The sequence below is a fragment of the Salmo salar genome, chromosome 13 (genome assembly GCF_965601325.2).
Source record: "Salmo salar chromosome 13, fSalSal1, whole genome shotgun sequence".
Classification (NCBI taxonomy): domain Eukaryota; kingdom Metazoa; phylum Chordata; class Actinopteri; order Salmoniformes; family Salmonidae; genus Salmo; species Salmo salar.
In genome coordinates, this window is record NC_138303.1 from 98,178,046 (window position 1) to 98,196,234 (window position 18,189).

Genomic DNA, 18,189 nt, shown 5'->3' on the forward strand with positions numbered 1-18,189 from the left:
TCTCAAGACATCAGTCAGGAAGTTAAAGCTTGTTCGCAAATGGGTCTTCCAAATGTACAATGACCCCAAGCATACTTCCAAAGTTGTGGCAAAATGGCTTAAAACCTCTTAGCGATCCCTTAAACGCGAATCTGGCTCGAATCCCATTAGCGGGATTGATTTGACAACATCCAGTGAAATTGCAGAGCGCTAAATTCAAACTACAGAAACATAAATATTCAACATTCACAAGAATATAAGTGTAATACATCAAAATAAAGCTTAACTTCTTTTTAATCCAGCCGCTGTGTCAGATTTCAAAAAGGCTTTACGGCGAAAGCACACCATGCGATTATCTGAGGACAGCGCCCCGCATGCAGCTCGTTACCTGTATAAAAGACACCTGGGAGCCAGAAATCTTTCTGATTGAGAGGGGGTCAAATACTTATTTCCCTCATTAAAATGCAAATAAATTTTTTACATTTTTGACATGCGTTTTTCTGGATTTTTTTGTTGTTATTCTGTCTCTCACTGTTCAAATAAACCTACCATTAAAATTATAGACTGATCATTTCTTTGTCAGTGGGCAAATGTACAAAATCAGCAGGGGATCATATACTTTTTTCCCTCACTGTAGTGATGTTATGTTATTGACATGAACAGTTAGAAGAACAGCATTATGTACAACACTCAGTGTTAGATATCTATCTTTATTATGTTGAAGCTTTCACCTGATTCTGATTGAGTCAGTTAATGCTTCTAGTTTAACTCCTAAACTGTGTGTACGGAGCTGGGAGATGTGAAAATGTCCGATATTTTAGTGTTTTCTTGGGAACATGTTTCAGTTTAGAATGATCTTGTACAGATTGATGGTTAGTTTGGATTTATTTATTACATCGCTAGTGCTTGGATTTGAATATGTCCAATGGTTTTGTTTTATTAATAAAAATCCACAAATCATTCTGTTACCCGTTCACATGATTTCAGACGTACTAACTCCAGTACTAGCCAACTCTTCAACAGTCGGGTAAGCCTCAGTATTTCTGTATTTTTCTTTCTGTTTGAATTATAGGTCAAAATAACTAAACTTTTCCATGGAGTTTGAGGCCTGCAGATTTCTCCTAATGCATATTTTGTGTTGATAATCCAGTGTGAATGAGGATCTCATTAGACTCAGAGACAAGGGAATCAGTGGTAGCATCTGGCTCTGTGTGCAGTACAAAAATACTTCCCTAATACCTTCTCTTTTAGGGGCCTGTGGTTATTTCATGATTATTTTCCTTCTGTTTTGTTTGACTACATTGGCTGGGAGGGGAACTCATTAAAAATGAAGAGGATTATTTCAGTTCCCCTTGTCCTGTCAGGGGTAATGGATCTGGGGATGAATGAATCATGAGCAGCTCCAGTACTTATTGGTCCTAGAGATGGAAACAGCCTAATAGTTAGTTAGTATAGGTGTGGCTGGCTGGGGGCCTTGGGTTGGGGGGGCTGAGCAGAGAGGAGTCTTGTCCAGAAACAATCCCTACTCCTACCCATTGGACACTGTGGAGATCTGAAAGGATGGATTGGACAGGTCTACGCAATATGGTTGTTGTTTATTCCACCTTCTCTTGATTGTTGGATTATAGCTTACATCATCAGACAAGAGAAAATCACGACGCCACAGGCGGAGTATTTGTTTTTATAGTATTTGTTGTATTGAATCATTCGGTGTGTACAGCACATAAAACAGTACCATGTTAAGGGTCCTCATCTGTAAAGGGTTTATGACAGTTGAACTATTTACAAACCCTTTATAAAGCCTTTATAGATGATGTTCAGTGTAACATAGTAAACGGTGCACTAATCAGACACGTCACTTAGTAAAGTAGAAATAGTCAACAATGTGCTTATAGAGTTAATAACATCTTTACAAGTGTGTTAAGTTTGTTCCCTGGAGTCGATACGGCATTATCATACAACAACATACAGGTCCGTTTCCTATCACGACAAAGCAGAATAATAAAATATGCATAAAATATCCTTTTGTTTCCATGGCACCTTGTGCACATTTTGTTCATTCAGAAAACTTCTGATGGGTATTCACAAAGACAGGTGTCATTGGTTAGTCACATAGATCTAGCATACATATCTTTGATACACTGGGAGATTCAATATGATCCAAACTGTGTGCTTCAGTACATAGCTTTACTGCACGTATATCTATACAGGTAGTTTTTAAAAGACAATACATAAAAAACATAGGCATTACATAAAACGTGACAGTAATTACTAGGTACCATTCTGTCTTGACATTTATTATCAAATCAATAAGTTAGAAACTGCCATGCTAAAACAAAAATAGTCTAATTGTGCCCTGTAGTCTAAGAGGGCGTTTTAAAGTGAGTAGTGCAGTAAGTTAGTAGTGGCGTCCTGTTGTCTTGGTGAGTAGTGCAGTAAGTTAGTAGTGGCTGGCGTCCTGTTGCCTTGGTGAGTAGTGCAGTAAGTTAGTAGTGGCTGGCGTCCTGTTGCCTTGGTGAGTAGTGCAGTAAGTTAGTAGTGGCTGGCGTCCTGTTGTCTTGGTGAGTAGTGTAGTAAGTTAGTAGTGGCTGGAGTCTTGTTGTCTTGGTGAGTAGGGCAGTAAGTTAGTAGTGGCGTCCTGTTGCCTTGGTGAGTAGTGCAGTAAGTTAGTAGTGGCTGGAGTCTTGTTGCCTTGGTGAGTAGTGCAGTAAGTTAGTAGTGGCGTCCTGTTGTCTTGGTGAGTAGTGCAGTAAGTTAGTAGTGGCTGGCGTCCTGTTGCCTTGGTGAGTAGTGCAGTAAGTTAGTAGTGGCGTCCTGTTGCCTTGGTGAGTAGTGCAGTAAGTTAGTAGTGGCGTCCTGTTGCCTTGGTGAGTAGTGCAGTAAGTTAGTAGTGGCGTCCTGTTGCCTTGGTGAGTAGTGCAGTAAGTTAGTAGTGGCTGGCGTCCTGTTGCCTTGGTGAGTAGTGCAGTAAGTTAGTAGTGGCTGGAGTCTTGTTGCCTTGGTCAGATGTGCAGTAAGTTAGTAGTGGCTGGCGTCCTGTTGCCTTGGTGAGTAGTGCAGTAAGTTAGTAGTGGCTGGCGTCCTGTTGCCTTGGTGAGTAGTGTAGTAAGTTAGTAGTGGCGTCCTGTTGCCTTGGTGAGTAGTGCAGTAAGTTAGTAGTGGCTGGCGTCCTGTTGCCTTGGTGAGTAGTGCAGTAAGTTAGTAGTGGCTGGCGTCCTGTTGCCTTGGTGAGTAGTGCAGTAAGTTAGTAGTGGCTGGCGTCCTGTTGCCTTGGTGAGTAGTGCAGTAAGTTAGTAGTGGCTGGCGTCCTGTTGCCTTGGTGAGTAGTGCAGTAAGTTAGTAGTGGCTGGCGTCCTGTTGCCTTGGTGAGTAGTGCAGTAAGTTAGTAGTGGCTGGCGTCCTGTTGCCTTGGTGAGTAGTGCAGTAAGTTAGTAGTGGCTGGCGTCCTGTTGCCTTGGTGAGTAGTGCAGTAAGTTAGTAGTGGCTGGCGTCCTGTTGCCTTGGTGAGTAGTGCAGTAAGTTAGTAGTGGCTGGCGTCCTGTTGCCTTGGTGAGTAGTGCAGTAAGTTAGTAGTGGCTGGCGTCCTGTTGCCTTGGTGAGTAGTGCAGTAAGTTAGTAGTGCTGGCGTCCTGTTGCCTTGGTGAGTAGTGCAGTAAGTTAGTAGTGGCTGGCGTCCTGTTGCCTTGGTGAGTAGTGCAGTAAGTTAGTAGTGGCTGGCGTCCTGTTGCCTTGGTGAGTAGTGCAGTAAGTTAGTAGTGGCTGGCGTCCTGTTGCCTTGGTGAGTAGTGCAGTAAGTTAGTAGTGGCTGGCGTCCTGTTGCCTTGGTGAGTAGTGCAGTAAGTTAGTAGTGGCTGGCGTCCTGTTGCCTTGGTGAGTAGTGCAGTAAGTTAGTAGTGGCTGGCGTCCTGTTGCCTTGGTGAGTAGTGCAGTAAGTTAGTAGTGGCTGGCGTCCTGTTGCCTTGGTGAGTAGTGCAGTAAGTTAGTAGTGGCTGGCGTCCTGTTGCCTTGGTGAGTAGTGCAGTAAGTTAGTAGTGGCGTCCTGTTGCCTTGGTGAGTAGTGCAGTAAGTTAGTAGTGGCTGGCGTCCTGTTGCCTTGGTGAGTAGTGCAGTAAGTTAGTAGTGGCGTCCTGTTGCCTTGGTTTGGCTCTGCAACAAGCGCAGGTTGACGTTAATTGTTATGAGTCTTGTCCTGGAGCGATTTCTCCTTAGATAGGCCAGCTACAAAGTCAAAATTAGCTATATTGTGAACATTTATGAAAACAGAAATGTGCTTTTTGGTCTTAATTTAAGGTTAGGATTAGGGTTAGCAGTGTGGTTAAGGTTAGGGTTCAAATCAGATTGTATGACTTTGTGGCTGTGCCAGCTAGTGACCACTCTGCAGAGCTGCCTCCAGAACAACATTCATGATGGTAAACGCTAACTTGTGCAACTAGAACCAGGTTAATGTTGAGTGGACATGAAAACAGAAAACGTTTGAAACTGAAAATGAGCTTTTTCTGTTGTTGAGAATTTCCCGAAATATTTCCAGTTCTAAAACGTTCTCTACCATTTGGTGCCTACTGAACACAACCTAGTAGTACAAGTAGATGTGTCCTGTGGTCCTAGCTTGTTTCCTATGTGGAGTGGACATCCCTAGGGTCCATGTCTGGGCCTGGATACAGTACACTGACTGGGAATGTGGTAGAGAAACATTAATAGTGCTATTAGCAGTGAACCAGTCTGGTGCATCCAGGCCCTTCACCACGCGTATGTCTGCGTCAAATGCCCTCCCACTTGCCCGGTCACACATAGGAAGTTTAGTTCCCGTAGGAACTGAAGTTAAAAACCAACCCATGCTCTATATGAAAACAAACAAACAAATACATAAAATAATGAACTAATAACAGAAGACTGATTCCTTTATGACTAATAACAAATTACTGATTCCTTTATGGACTAATAACAAATTACTGATTTCTTTATGGACTAATAACACATTACTGATTTCTTTATGAACTAATAACAGAAGGCTGATTCCTTAATGAACTAATAACAGAATACTGATTTCTTTATGAACTAATAACAGATTACGGATTCCTTTATGAACTAATAACAGAATACTGGTTCCTTTATGAACTAATAACAGAATACTGATTCCTTTATGAACTAAAAACAGAAGACTGATTCCTTTAGGAACAAATCACAGAATATTGATTCCTTTATGAACTAATGACATAAGACTGATTCCTTTTGTTCCAATCCTAAAATGTATCTTGCACCACAGCAGTATATCTCTGGATGTAGGAGAGGGAGTTAGAGAGAGGAGAGTTAGAGAGAGGAGAGGGATAAGAGGAGAGTTAGAGAGAGGAGAGTTAAAGCAAGGAAGGAGAGTTAGAGGGAGGGAGAAGAGTTAGAGAGAGGGAGGAGAGTTAGAGGGAGGGAAGGATAGTTAGAGGGAGGGAGGAGAGTTAGAGGGAGGGGAGGATAGTTAGAGGGAGGAGAGATAGAGAGAGGGAGGAGAGTTAGAGGGAGGGAAGGAGAGTTAGAGAGAGGGAGGAGAGTTAGAGGGAGGGAAGGATAGTTAGAGGGAGGGAGGAGAGTTAGAGGGAGGGGAGGATAGTTAGAGGGAGGAGAGATAGAGAGAGGGAGGAGAGTTAGAGAGAGGGAGGAGAGTTAGAGAGAGGGAGGAGAGTTAGAGAGAGGGAGGAGAGTTAGAGGGAGGGAAGGATAGTTAGAGGGAGGGAGGAGAGTTAGAGGGAGGGGAGGATAGTTAGAGGGAGGAGAGATAGAGAGAGGGAGGAGAGTTAGAGGGAGGGAAGGATAGTTAGAGGGAGGAGAGATAAAGAGAGGGAGGAGAGTTAGAGGGAGGGAGGAGAGTTAGAGAGAGGGAGGAGAGTTAGAGAGAGGGAGGAGAGTTAGAGGGAGGGAAGGATAGTTAGAGGGAGGGAGGAGAGTTAGAGGGAGGGAAGGATAGTTAGAGGGAGGAGAGATAGAGAGAGGGAGGAGAGTTAGAGGGAGGGAAGGATAGTTAGAGGGAGGAGAGATAAAGAGAGGGAGGAGAGTTAGAGGGAGGAGAGTTAGAGGGAGGGAAGGATAGTTAGAGGGAGGAGAGATAGAGAGATGGAGGAGAGTTAGAGAGATGGAGGAGAGTTAGAGAGAGGGAGAAGAGTTAGAGGGAGGGAAGGATAGTTAGAGGGAGGAGAGAGAGAGATGGAGGAGAGTTAGAGAGATGGAGGAGAGTTAGAGAGAGGGAGAAGAGTTAGAGAGAGGGAGAAGAGTTAGAGAGAGGGAGAAGAGTTAGAGGGAGGGAAGGATAGTTAGAGGGAGGAGAGATAGAGAGATGGAGGAGAGTTAGAGGGAGGGAGGAGAGTTAGAGAGAGGGAGAAGAGTTAGAGGGAGGAGAGTTAGAGAGGGAGGAGAGTTAGAGGGAGGGAAGGATAGAGAGAGGGAGGAGAGTTAGAGGGAGGGGAGGAGAGTTAGAGGGAGGAAAGGATCATTAGAGGGAGGAGAGTTAGAGAGGGAGGAGAGTTAGAGGGAGGGAAGGATAGTTAGAGGGAGGAGAGATAGAGAGAGGGAGGAGAGTTAGAGAGGGAGGAGAGTTAGAGGGAGGGAAGGATAGAGAGAGGGAGGAGAGTTAGAGGGAGGAGAGTTAGAGGGAGGAGAGATAGAGAGAGGGAGGATAGTTAGAGGGAGGGAAGGATAGTTAGAGGGAGAAGAGTTAGAGAGAGGGAGAAGAGTTAGAGGGAGGGAAGGATAGTTAGAGGGAGGAGAGATAGAGAGTTAGAGGGAGGGGAGGAGAGTTAGAGGGAGGAAAGGATAATTAGAGGGAGGAGAGAGAGAGATTGAGGAGAGTTAGAGGGAGGGGAGGAGAGTTAGAGGGAGGGGAGGAGAGTTAGAGGGAGGGGAGGAGAGTTAGAGGGAGGAAAGGATAATTAGAGGGAGGAGAGTTAGAGGGAGGGGAGGAGAGTTAGAGAGAGGGAGGAGAGTTAGAGAAAGGGAGGAGAGTTAGAGAGAGGGAGGAAAGGAGAGTTGGAGAAAGGGAGGAGAGGAGAGTTAGAGAGAGGGAGGAGAGTTGGAGAGAGAGGGAGAGAGGGAGGAGAGTTAGAGAGGGAGGAGAGGAGAGTTAGAGAAAGGGAGGAGAGAAGAGTTAGAGAAAGGGAGGAGAGGAGAGTTAGAGAGAGGGAGGAGGTTTAGAGAGAGGGAGGAGAGGAGAGTTAGAGAAAGGGAGGAGAGTTAGAGAGAGGGAGGAGAGTTAGAGAGAGGGAGGAGAGTTAGAGAGAGTGAGGAGAGTTAGAGAAAGGGAGGAGAGGAGAGTTAGAGGAAGTATTAGACATAGTAGGAGAGTATTTTGTAGTGGGTGATTTGGGGTTATCTGAGTGGACTATGACAGTGAGTGACATACATAAATACTATGTTATTAAAAACCCAGAGAAAGGAGTCTGGTGTGTGTTTGATGGTCTGTGAAGGGTCCTAAAGCTAGGCCTGGCATGGTTGGGGTGAGAAGATGAGTGTCTAGAAGGTCTGGTCTTCCTGGCAGGACTCTGTGGAGTGACCAAAGGCCCCACAGATGTCGCAATACGGCCGCTGGTCGGCAGGTTTGCCCTTGAAGGAAGAGTGGTGGACTGAGTCGGGGCTCTGGGCCTGGGTCGGACAGTCCTCAGTGTCATGCAAGTCAAAACAGTCACAGATATCACAGAACAGACGAGGAGGAGCCTTCTTGTCCTTCTTAGATCCACCCTCCTCCAAACTAGAGATGGAGAGAGAGAAAGAGAGAGAGAGCGAGCGAGCAAGAGGAAAGGAGTGATTAGGGAGATGCTAAATAGTGCATTCTGAGGGGTCTGTCAACAACTGTAACTAAGGACTACATTTGGAGTTAGGGTTCAGAGGTCATTGGTTATAAGACTGACCCATCAGTGCCGTCATTGCCATTGAACTCCGCCAGAGCCATCTTCTTCAGCTTGACCTTCAACTCCTCATTCTTCCTCTGCAGGTCCACAATCACACTGTTCAGGAAGTTCATCTGAAGGAGGGAAATAGATGGAGGGAGAGAAGAGAGATCACTGTCAAGTTTATACAAGAAAGAGCGAGGTGGAATGAGAGACAATGGTGGAAGCGCAGATATCTTTCTATGCAAGTGATATAGTGCTTTAGTGACAAGCAGATGGTGAAATTGTTTGACTAATTGCCAATCATACCTGTCCCTCTGCAAACTCCTTCTCTTCTCTCAACTGGTCCAGAGCTGTGTCACCTGAGGAAGGCACTCCACTGTCCCCTCCCTCGGAGGCCTGCCGTCCCAATAGCCTCTGCTCCAGGCTGGTGACGCGTTCCTGTAGCTGGGCCTTGTCTCTCTCCAGCGTCTCCACGGCAGACTGCAGCGTCTTGGCCATGGCGTTCTCACCTCGCAGCACCGCGATCTACAGGGAGAGGGAGACAGAGAGGTTTCAGCTAATATACAAATACAGAGAACAAGCATCGGAACCAATGCCAGTTCTTAATTTCTTCATCAAAAGACCCAGAGTCTGCCAGAGTTGTGTATATACACTATACCTCATCCCCCAGAGTCTGCCAGAGTTGTGTATATACACTATACCTCATCCCCCAGAGTCTGCCAGAGTTGTGTATATACACTATACCTCATCCCTCAGTCTGCCAGAGTTGTGTATATACACTATACCTCATCCCTCAGTCTGCCAGAGTTGTGTATATACACTATACCTCATCCCTCAGTCTGCCAGAGTTGTGTATATACACTATACCTCATCCCTCAGTCTGCCAGAGTTGTGTATATACACTATACCTCATCCCTCAGTCTGCCAGAGTTGTGTATATACACTATACCTCATCCCTCATAGTCTGCCAGAGTTGTGTATATACACTATACCTCATCCCTCATAGTCTGCCAGAGTTGTGTATATACACTATACCTCATCCCCCAGAGTCTGCCAGAGTTGTGTATATACACTATACCTCATCCCTCAGAGTCTGCCAGAGTTGTGTATATACACTATACCTCATCCCCCAGAGTCTGCCAGAGTTGTGTATATACACTATACCTCATCCCTCATAGTCTGCCAGAGTTGTGTATATACACTATACCTCATCCCTCAGTCTGCCAGAGTTATGTATATACACTATACCTCATCCCTCATAGTCTGCCAGAGTTGTGTATATACACTATACCTCATCCCCCAGAGTCTGCCAGAGTTGTGTATATACACTATACCTCATCCCTCATAGTCTGCCAGAGTTGTGTATATACACTATACCTCATCCCTCAGTCTGCCAGAGTTGTGTATATACACTATACCTCATCCCTCAGTCTGCCAGAGTTGTGTATATACACCATACCTCATCCCTCAGTCTGCCAGAGTTGTGTATATACACTATACCTCATCCCTCAGTCTGCCAGAGTTGTGTATATACACTATACCTCATCCCTCAGTCTGCCAGAGTTGTGTATATACACTATACCTCATCCCTCATAGTCTGCCAGAGTTGTGTATATACACTATACCTCATCCCCCAGAGTCTGCCAGAGTTGTGTATATACACTATACCTCATCCCTCAGAGTCTGCCAGAGTTGTGTATATACACTATACCTCATCCCCCAGAGTCTGCCAGAGTTGTGTATATACACTATACCTCATCCCTCATAGTCTGCCAGAGTTGTGTATATACACTATACCTCATCCCTCAGTCTGCCAGAGTTGTGTATATACACTATACCTCATCCCTCATAGTCTGCCAGAGTTGTGTATATACACTATACCTCATCCCTCATAGTCTGCCAGAGTTGTGTATATACACTATACCTCATCCCTCAGTCTGCCAGAGTTGTGTATATACACTATACCTCATCCCTCATAGTCTGCCAGAGTTGTGTATATACACTATACCTCATCCCCCAGAGTCTGCCAGAGTTGTGTATATACACTATACCTCATCCCTCATAGTCTGCCAGAGTTGTGTATATACACTATACCTCATCCCTCAGTCTGCCAGAGTTGTGTATATACACTATACCTCATCCCTCAGTCTGCCAGAGTTGTGTATATACACCATACCTCATCCCTCAGTCTGCCAGAGTTGTGTATATACACTATACCTCATCCCTCAGTCTGCCAGAGTTGTGTATATACACTATACGTCATCCCCCAAAGTCTGCCAGAGTTGTGTATATACACTATACCTCATCCCTCAGTCTGCCAGAGTTGTGTATATACACCATACCTCATCCCTCAGTCTGCCAGAGTTGTGTATATACACTATACCTCATCCCTCAGTCTGCCAGAGTTGTGTATATACACTATACCTCATCCCTCAGTCTGCCAGAGTTGTGTATATACACTATACCTCATCCCTCAGTCTGCCAGAGTTGTGTATATACACTATACCTCATCCCTCAGTCTGCCAGAGTTGTGTATATACACTATACCTCATCCCTCAGTCTGCCAGAGTTGTGTATATACACTATACCTCATCCCTCAGTCTGCCAGAGTTGTGTATATACACTATACCTCATCCCTCAGTCTGCCAGAGTTGTGTATATACACTATACCTCATCCCTCAGTCTGCCAGAGTTGTGTATATACACTATACCTCATCCCTCATAGTCTGCCAGAGTTGTGTATATACACTATACCTCATCCCTCAGTCTGCCAGAGTTGTGTATATACACTATACCTCATCCCTCAGTCTGCCAGAGTTGTGTATATACACTATACCTCATCCCTCATAGTCTGCCAGAGTTGTGTATATACACTATACCTCATCCCTCAGTCTGCCAGAGTTGTGTATATACACTATACCTCATCCCTCAGTCTGCCAGAGTTGTGTATATACACCATACCTCATCCCTCAGTCTGCCAGAGTTGTGTATATACACTATACCTCATCCCTCAGTCTGCCAGAGTTGTGTATATACACTATACCTCATCCCTCAGTCTGCCAGAGTTGTGTATATACACTATACCTCATCCCTCAGTCTGCCAGAGTTGTGTATATACACTATACCTCATCCCTCAGTCTGCCAGAGTTGTGTATATACACTATACCTCATCCCTCAGTCTGCCAGAGTTGTGTATATACACTATACCTCATCCCTCAGTCTGCCAGAGTTGTGTATATACACTATACCTCATCCCTCATAGTCTGCCAGAGTTGTGTATATACACTATACCTCATCCCTCAGTCTGCCAGAGTTGTGTATATACACTATACCTCATCCCTCAGTCTGCCAGAGTTGTGTATATACACTATACCTCATCCCTCATAGTCTGCCAGAGTTGTGTATATACACTATACCTCATCCCTCAGTCTGCCAGAGTTGTGTATATACACTATACCTCATCCCTCATAATCTGCCAGAGTTGTGTATATACACTATACCTCATCCCTCAGTCTGCCAGAGTTGTGTATATACACTATACCTCATCCCTCAGTCTGCCAGAGTTGTGTATATACACTATACCTCATCCCTCATAGTCTGCCAGAGTTGTATATATACACTATACCTCATCCCTCAGTCTGCCAGAGTTGTGTATATACACTATACCTCATCCCTCATAATCTGCCAGAGTTGTGTATATACACTATACCTCATCCCTCAGTCTGCCAGAGTTGTGTATATACACTATACCTCATCCCTCAGTCTGCCAGAGTTGTGTATATACACTATACCTCATCCCTCATAGTCTGCCAGAGTTGTATATATACACTATACCTCATCCCTCAGTCTGCCAGAGTTGTGTATATACACTATACCTCATCCCTCAGTCTGCCAGAGTTGTGTATATACACTATACCTCATCCCTCAGTCTGCCAGAGTTGTGTATATACACCATACCTCATCCCTCAGTCTGCCAGAGTTGTGTATATACACTATACCTCATCCCTCAGTCTGCCAGACTTGTGTATATACACTATACCTCATCCCCCAAAGTCTGCCAGAGTTGTGTATATACACTATACCTCATCCCTCAGTCTGCCAGAGTTGTGTATATACACCATACCTCATCCCTCAGTCTGCCAGAGTTGTGTATATACACTATACCTCATCCCTCATAGTCTGCCAGAGTTGTGTATATACACTATACCTCATCCCTCAGTCTGCCAGAGTTGTGTATATACACTATACCTCATCCCTCAGTCTGCCAGAGTTGTGTATATACACTATACCTCATCCCTCATAGTCTGCCAGAGTTGTGTATATACACTATACCTCATCCCTCAGTCTGCCAGAGTTGTGTATATACACTATACCTCATCCCTCAGTCTGCCAGAGTTGTGTATATACACTATACCTCATCCCTCATAGTCTGCCAGAGTTGTGTATATACACTATACCTCATCCCTCATAATCTGCCAGAGTTGTGTATATACACTATACCTCATCCCTCAGTCTGCCAGAGTTGTGTATATACACTATACCTCGTCCCTCAGTCTGCCAGAGTTGTGTATATACACTATACCTCATCCCTCAGAGTCTCCAGCTCCTTGTCCTCATCTGTCTCCTGGTTGGACAGAGTTTCCCTGAGGAGGAACAGAGGCAGAGAACCGCTTAATACAGAACTCACCCAGCAACACTGGGCCTGTCAGGAACAGTGCAGAACTGTATGATTGGATAAGGTTGTTAATAGTTGCTATTATGCACAAATCCTTTGCAAGGTGTTCGCCTAGGCTACGCAGCAGAACATTGTAGTGAATTCGGAGGGCAGACTGACAGGGACTCAACCCAAGTTCCCATTGTGCAGTGACAGTGCCAATAAAGTTTTTTGTTTGTGCTCATAACGCACCATGGCCGTTAGAAGAGTGTATGCCTATAGTCTGAAATTGCCAGGGGGAAACTTGGTGTGTGTGTGTGTGTGTGTGTGTGTGCGTGCGCACGCATACATGTCTCTATGGGTACAGTGTCTGATGACGGTCTCTGACTGTAACGTCACAAAATGTTTTTAACTTTTTGATTTACCATGAATAATATATTTTTATAATGGAGAGTTTCACACCTCAATTTATTGTGTAAAAAAAAGTCACACAATAGTTTGTAGTGATACTCAAAGAAGTGAGACAAGCTTCACCAAAACATACTGAGAGTAGTTAGCTCATTTTCACTCACTACACTGGGGAGCCCTGACAACACTAATCCAGATGTTGAAATCCATCAGACTTGACAACCAGCAGCAGGGGGAGGAGTCAGATTACAGTGGATTAACCTGTCTGTGAATGGCATTACCCTGCTGGGTCTCATCCAATACAACCTCAATCACAACAGATGTAGCTTTGATGTCTCTCCCTAAACAAAGCCTGTACAAAAGATACATGTCTAGATATATGCTATTGTAGATCCTATCTTTATCCATTCCTGTCTGGATTAGCGATCATACACTGTTTACCAGGGGGCAGGGCTACTGACGTTAAGGCTAATCTGAAGATGGTGCTGGCTAAGGCTAAAACTGGCAAGTTTAGAGAGTATAGGAATATTGTTATCCACGTCGGCACCAACGATGTTAGGATGAAACAGTCAGAGGTCACCAAGCGCAACATAGCTTCAGCGTGTAAATCAGCTAGAAAGATGTGTCGGCATCAAGTAATTGTCTCTGGTCCCCTCCCAGTTAGGGGGAGTGATGAGCTCTACAGCAGAGTCTCACAACTCAATCGCTGGTTGAAAACTGTTTTCTGCCCCTCCCAAAAGATAGAATTTGTAGATAATTGGCCCTCTTTCTGGGACTCACCCACAAACAGGACCAAGCCTGGCCTGTTGAGGAGTGACGGACTCCATCCTAGCTGGAGGGGTGCTCTCATCTTATCTACGAACATAGACAGGGCTCTAACTCCTCTAGCTCCACAATGAAATAGGGTGCAGGCCAGGCAGCAGGCTGTTAGCCAGCCTGCCAGCTTATTGGAGTCTGCCACTAGCACAGTCAGTGTAGTCAGCTCAGCTATCCCCATTGAGACCGTGTCTGTGCCTCGATCTAGGTTGGGCAAAATTAAAGATGGCGGTGTTTGCTTTAGCAATCTCACTGTAATAAAGAGCTCCTCCATTCCTGTCATTATTGAAAGAGATTGTGATATTTCAAAATAGGGCTACTTAATGTTAGATCCCTCACTTCCCGTGCATTCTGCAAAGGCGGAAGTGTTGCTAACATTTACGATAGCAAATTTCAATTTACACAAAAGAAAGACTGCGTTTTCATCTTTTGAGCTTCTAGTCATGAACTCTATGCAGCTACTCAACCACTCTTTATAGCTACTGTTTACAGGCCTCCTGGGACATATACAGCGTTCCTCACTGAGTTCTCTGAATTCCTATCGGACCTTGTAGTCATGAAATCTATGCAGCCTACTCAACCACTTTTTATAGCTACTGTTTACAGGCCTCCTGGGCCACTGAGTTCCCTGAATTCCTATCGGACCTTGTAGTCATGGCAGATAATATTCAAATTTTTGGTGATTTTAACAGACCCACCCCAAAAGGCTTTCGGAGCCATCATCAACTCAGTGGGTTTTGTCCAACATGTCTCCGGACCTACTCACTGCCACAGTCATACTCTGGACCTAGTTTTGTCCCGTGGAATAAATATTGTGGATCTAATGTTTTTCCTCATAATCCTGGACTATCGGACCACCATTTTATTACTTTTGCAATCGCAACACATAATCTGCTCAGACCCCAACAAAGGATCATCAAAAGCTGTGCTATAAATTCTCGGACAACCCAAAGATTCCTAGATGCCCTTCCAGGCTCCCTCCACCTACCCAAGGACGTCAGAGTACAAAAAATCGGTTAACCACCTAACTGAGGAACTAAATGTAACCTTGCTTAATACCCTAGATGCAGTCGCACCCCTAAAAACAAAAAACATTTCTCATAAGAAACTAGCTCCCCGGTATATAGAAAATACCTGAGCCCTGAAGCAAGCTTCCAAAAAATTGGAACGGAAATGGCACTACCCCAAACTGGAAGTCTTCCGACTAGCTTGGAAAGACCGTACCGTGCAGTATTGAAGAGTATTGAAGGGCTTTCTCCTATAGAGCTCAATTTTTATGGAATGGTCTGCCTATCCATGTGAGAGTAGCAGACTCGGTCTCAACCTTTAAGTCTTTATTGAAGACTCATCTCTTCAGTAAGTCCTATGATTGAGTGTAGTCTGGCCCAGGGGTGTGAAGGTGAACGGAAAGGCACTGGAGCGATGAACTGCCCTTGCTCTCTCTGCCTGGCCGGTTCCCCTCTCTCCACTGGGATTCTCTGCCTCTAACCCTATTACGGGGGCTGTGTCACTGGCTTACTGGTGCTCTTCCATGCCGTCCCTAGGAGGGGTGCATCACTTGAGTGGGTTGAGTCACTGACGTGATCTTCCTGTCCGGGTTGGCGCGCCCCTCGGGTTCATGCTGTGGGGAAGATCTTCTTGGGCTATACTCGGCCTTGTCTCAGGGTAGTAGGTTGGTGGTTGAAGATATCCCTCTAGTGGTGTGGGGGCTGTGCTTTGGCAAAGTGGGTGGGGTTATATCCTGCCTGTTTGGCCCTGTCTGGGGGTATTGTCGAACGGGGCCACAATGTCTCTCGACCCCTCCTGTCTCAGCCTCCAGTATTTATGCTGCAATAGTTTGTGTCGGGGGGGCTAGGGTCAGTCTATTATATCTGGAGTATTTCTCCTGTCTTATCCGGTGTCCTGTGTGAATTTAAGTATGCTCCCTCTAATTCTCTCTCTCTCTCTCTCTCTCTCTCTCTTTCTCTCTCTCTTCTCTCAGAGGACCTGAGCCCTAGGACCATGCCTCAGGCCTACCTGGCCTGATGACTCCTTTCTGTCCCCAGTCCACCTGGTCATGCTGCTGCTCCAGTTTCAACTGTTCTGCCTGCGGCTATGGAACCCTGACATAATCACTGGAAGTGCTACCTTGTCCCGGACCTGCTGTTTTGGACTCTCTCTCTACCGCACCTGCTGTCTCTAACTCTGAATGATAAGCTATGAAAAGCCAACTGACATTTACACCTGAGGTGTTGAACTGTTGCACCCTCCACAACCACTGTGATTATTATTATCTGACCCTGCTGGTCATCTATGAACGTTTGAACATCTTGGCCATGTTCTGTTATAATCTCCACCTGGCACAGCCAGAAGAGGACTGGTCACCCCTCAGAGCCTGGTTCCTCTCTAGGTTTCTTCCTCGGTTCTGGCCTTTCTAGGGAGTTTTTCCTAGCCACCGTGCTTCTATATCTGCATTGCTTGCTGTTTGGGGTTTTAGGCTGGGTTTCTGTACAGCACTTTGTGACATCGGCTGATGTAAAAAGGGCTTTATAAATACATTTGATTGATTGATTGATTAGGTAGTGCTGCTGAATCACAGATCATAACTGACTGTCTGGGTGTGAAATATTCACCTGATGAGGTAGTTATCCCCTGATGTGTCCTGACTGATTAGTACTGCTCTACATAACATTCCACTCCTCATTTCCCTATGGCTTAAATAACCTTTTTGACGCCATCCTCCTCTCTTCACTCCTCCCTCCCCCCTCTTCTCCTCTCTTCTCCCTTCCTCTTCTCCTCCCTTCTTCTTCTCCTCTCTTCTCCCTTCCCCTGCCCTACTTTTTCCTCCCATTCCATCTCCCTTCCTCCCCAACCTTTTCTCCCCCTCCCATCTCTTCTCCTCTCTTCTCCCTTCCCATCCTTTCTCCTCCCATTCCCTCTCCTCCCCAACCTTTTATCCCCCCCTCCCTTCTCCTTTCCTCCCTTCCCTTCTCTTCTCCTGTCATTAGAAGTGTTAGTGAAGGGATATACAAAGACATCACTTTACTGTAGTGGTATTAGGTGCAGTGCAGGCTTTTTGTCTTCTGAGCCCCAGATGAAATGTACTGACTGGCCGACTGACTGTCATCACACTAAAACCCCATCTGTCTCTGTCCACTGCTCTCACTGTCTGTTTTACTGTGTTTTGATAATTATGATCAACTATGCACAGCTGTTGGAAAGGAAAGCTGTAGATGTCTACGCTATAAGTGCAGCTACTTCCATAGTTAGAAATACTGAAAATGTCTTCCTAAGGCAGCAGAGAATACATTGTGCAATACATGTCTTACCTGTCTTTCATGTCTGGCTGGTTCTGAGGCTTCAGACTGGCCAGCTTCAGTACCTCACTGAGAGAGAGAGCGGGAGAAAAGAGAGACAGGGGGAGAGAAGAAGGGAGAGAGAGGGTGAGTTGCCTACCAGGGACAGTCAACATGCATTATATCTAGAGGTACTTTCTAATAAAGGACAATCGACATCAATAATAACACATTTATACAGAAATAACAATCCATTTACAGCACAAATGATCTCTGCTTGGCTGTGGGGCTGATATGGGTGTACAGGTTGTCATGGCTATGTAGTGATGACATGTCTAACTCTCAGTGATGACATGTCATGTCTAACGCTCAGTATGTGTAACCCCCCCCCCCCCCCCCCCCCCCGTTTGGGTCGTATGCAGCTGTTCTCTCAGACAAGATGTCTCTGGCAGCACAAAGCTGTGCTTCGCTCACACCCACAAACACACATACACACACGCACGCACACACTTGCAGGCCTGTGCACTTGGGCTCCCGAGTGGAGCAGCGGTCTAAGGCACTGCATCTCAGTGCAAGAGGCATCACTACAGTCCCTGGTTCGAATCCAGGTTGAATCACATCCGGCCGTGATTGGGAGTCCCATAGGGCGGCGCGCAATTGGCCCAGCGTCGTCCGGGTTTGGCCGGTGTAGGCCGTCATTGTAAATAAGAATTTGTTCTTAACTGACTTGCCTAGTTAAATAAAGGTTCAATAAATACAAATGTAAAAAATGCACACGTCATGGAGGTCATGAGATGCGATGCACGGTGCAGCCATGTTGGAGGCAGGCGGTTCTAGGAGAAGATGTGATTATATAAGGGAGAGAGGGATGAGTCTCTCTTTATAGGGAGAGAGGGATGAGTCTCTCTTTATAGGGAGAGAGGGATGAGTCTCTCTTTATAGGATGAAGGGAGGGAGGGATGAGTCTCTCTTTATAGGATGAAGGGAGAGAGGGATGAGTCTGTCTCTTTATAGGATGAAGGGAGGGAGGGATGAGTCTGTCTCTTTATAGGATGAAGGGAGAGAGGGATGAGTCTGTCTCTTTATAGGATGAAGGGAGGGAGGGATGAGTCTGTCTCTTTATAGGATGAAGGGAGAGAGGGATGAGTGAAGGATAATAAATATGTATGGCCACTAATAGATAAATCAG

At 45.5% G+C, this 18,189-nt stretch overlaps 1 protein-coding gene across 2 annotated transcripts in view; it reads right to left on the reverse strand.

Annotated features, from left to right (window-relative positions):
- Positions 1 to 4,918: 4,918 nt before the first annotated feature.
- LOC106568293 (CAP-Gly domain-containing linker protein 1) overlaps positions 4,919 to 18,189 on the reverse strand; it is a 51,667-nt gene continuing 38,396 nt past the window's right edge. For both annotated transcript variants that reach the window (XM_082960488.1, XM_014138495.3), the window contains 5 exons: positions 17,034 to 17,090; positions 12,430 to 12,490; positions 8,154 to 8,372; positions 7,866 to 7,978; positions 4,919 to 7,705 (listed from right to left, as the gene is read on the reverse strand). In XM_082960488.1, coding sequence (XP_082816614.1) covers positions 7,471 to 7,705; positions 7,866 to 7,978; positions 8,154 to 8,372; positions 12,430 to 12,490; positions 17,034 to 17,090 — 685 coding nt within the window. In that variant the 3' untranslated portion in view covers positions 4,919 to 7,470. The remainder of the gene's footprint in view (positions 7,706 to 7,865; positions 7,979 to 8,153; positions 8,373 to 12,429; positions 12,491 to 17,033; positions 17,091 to 18,189) is intronic.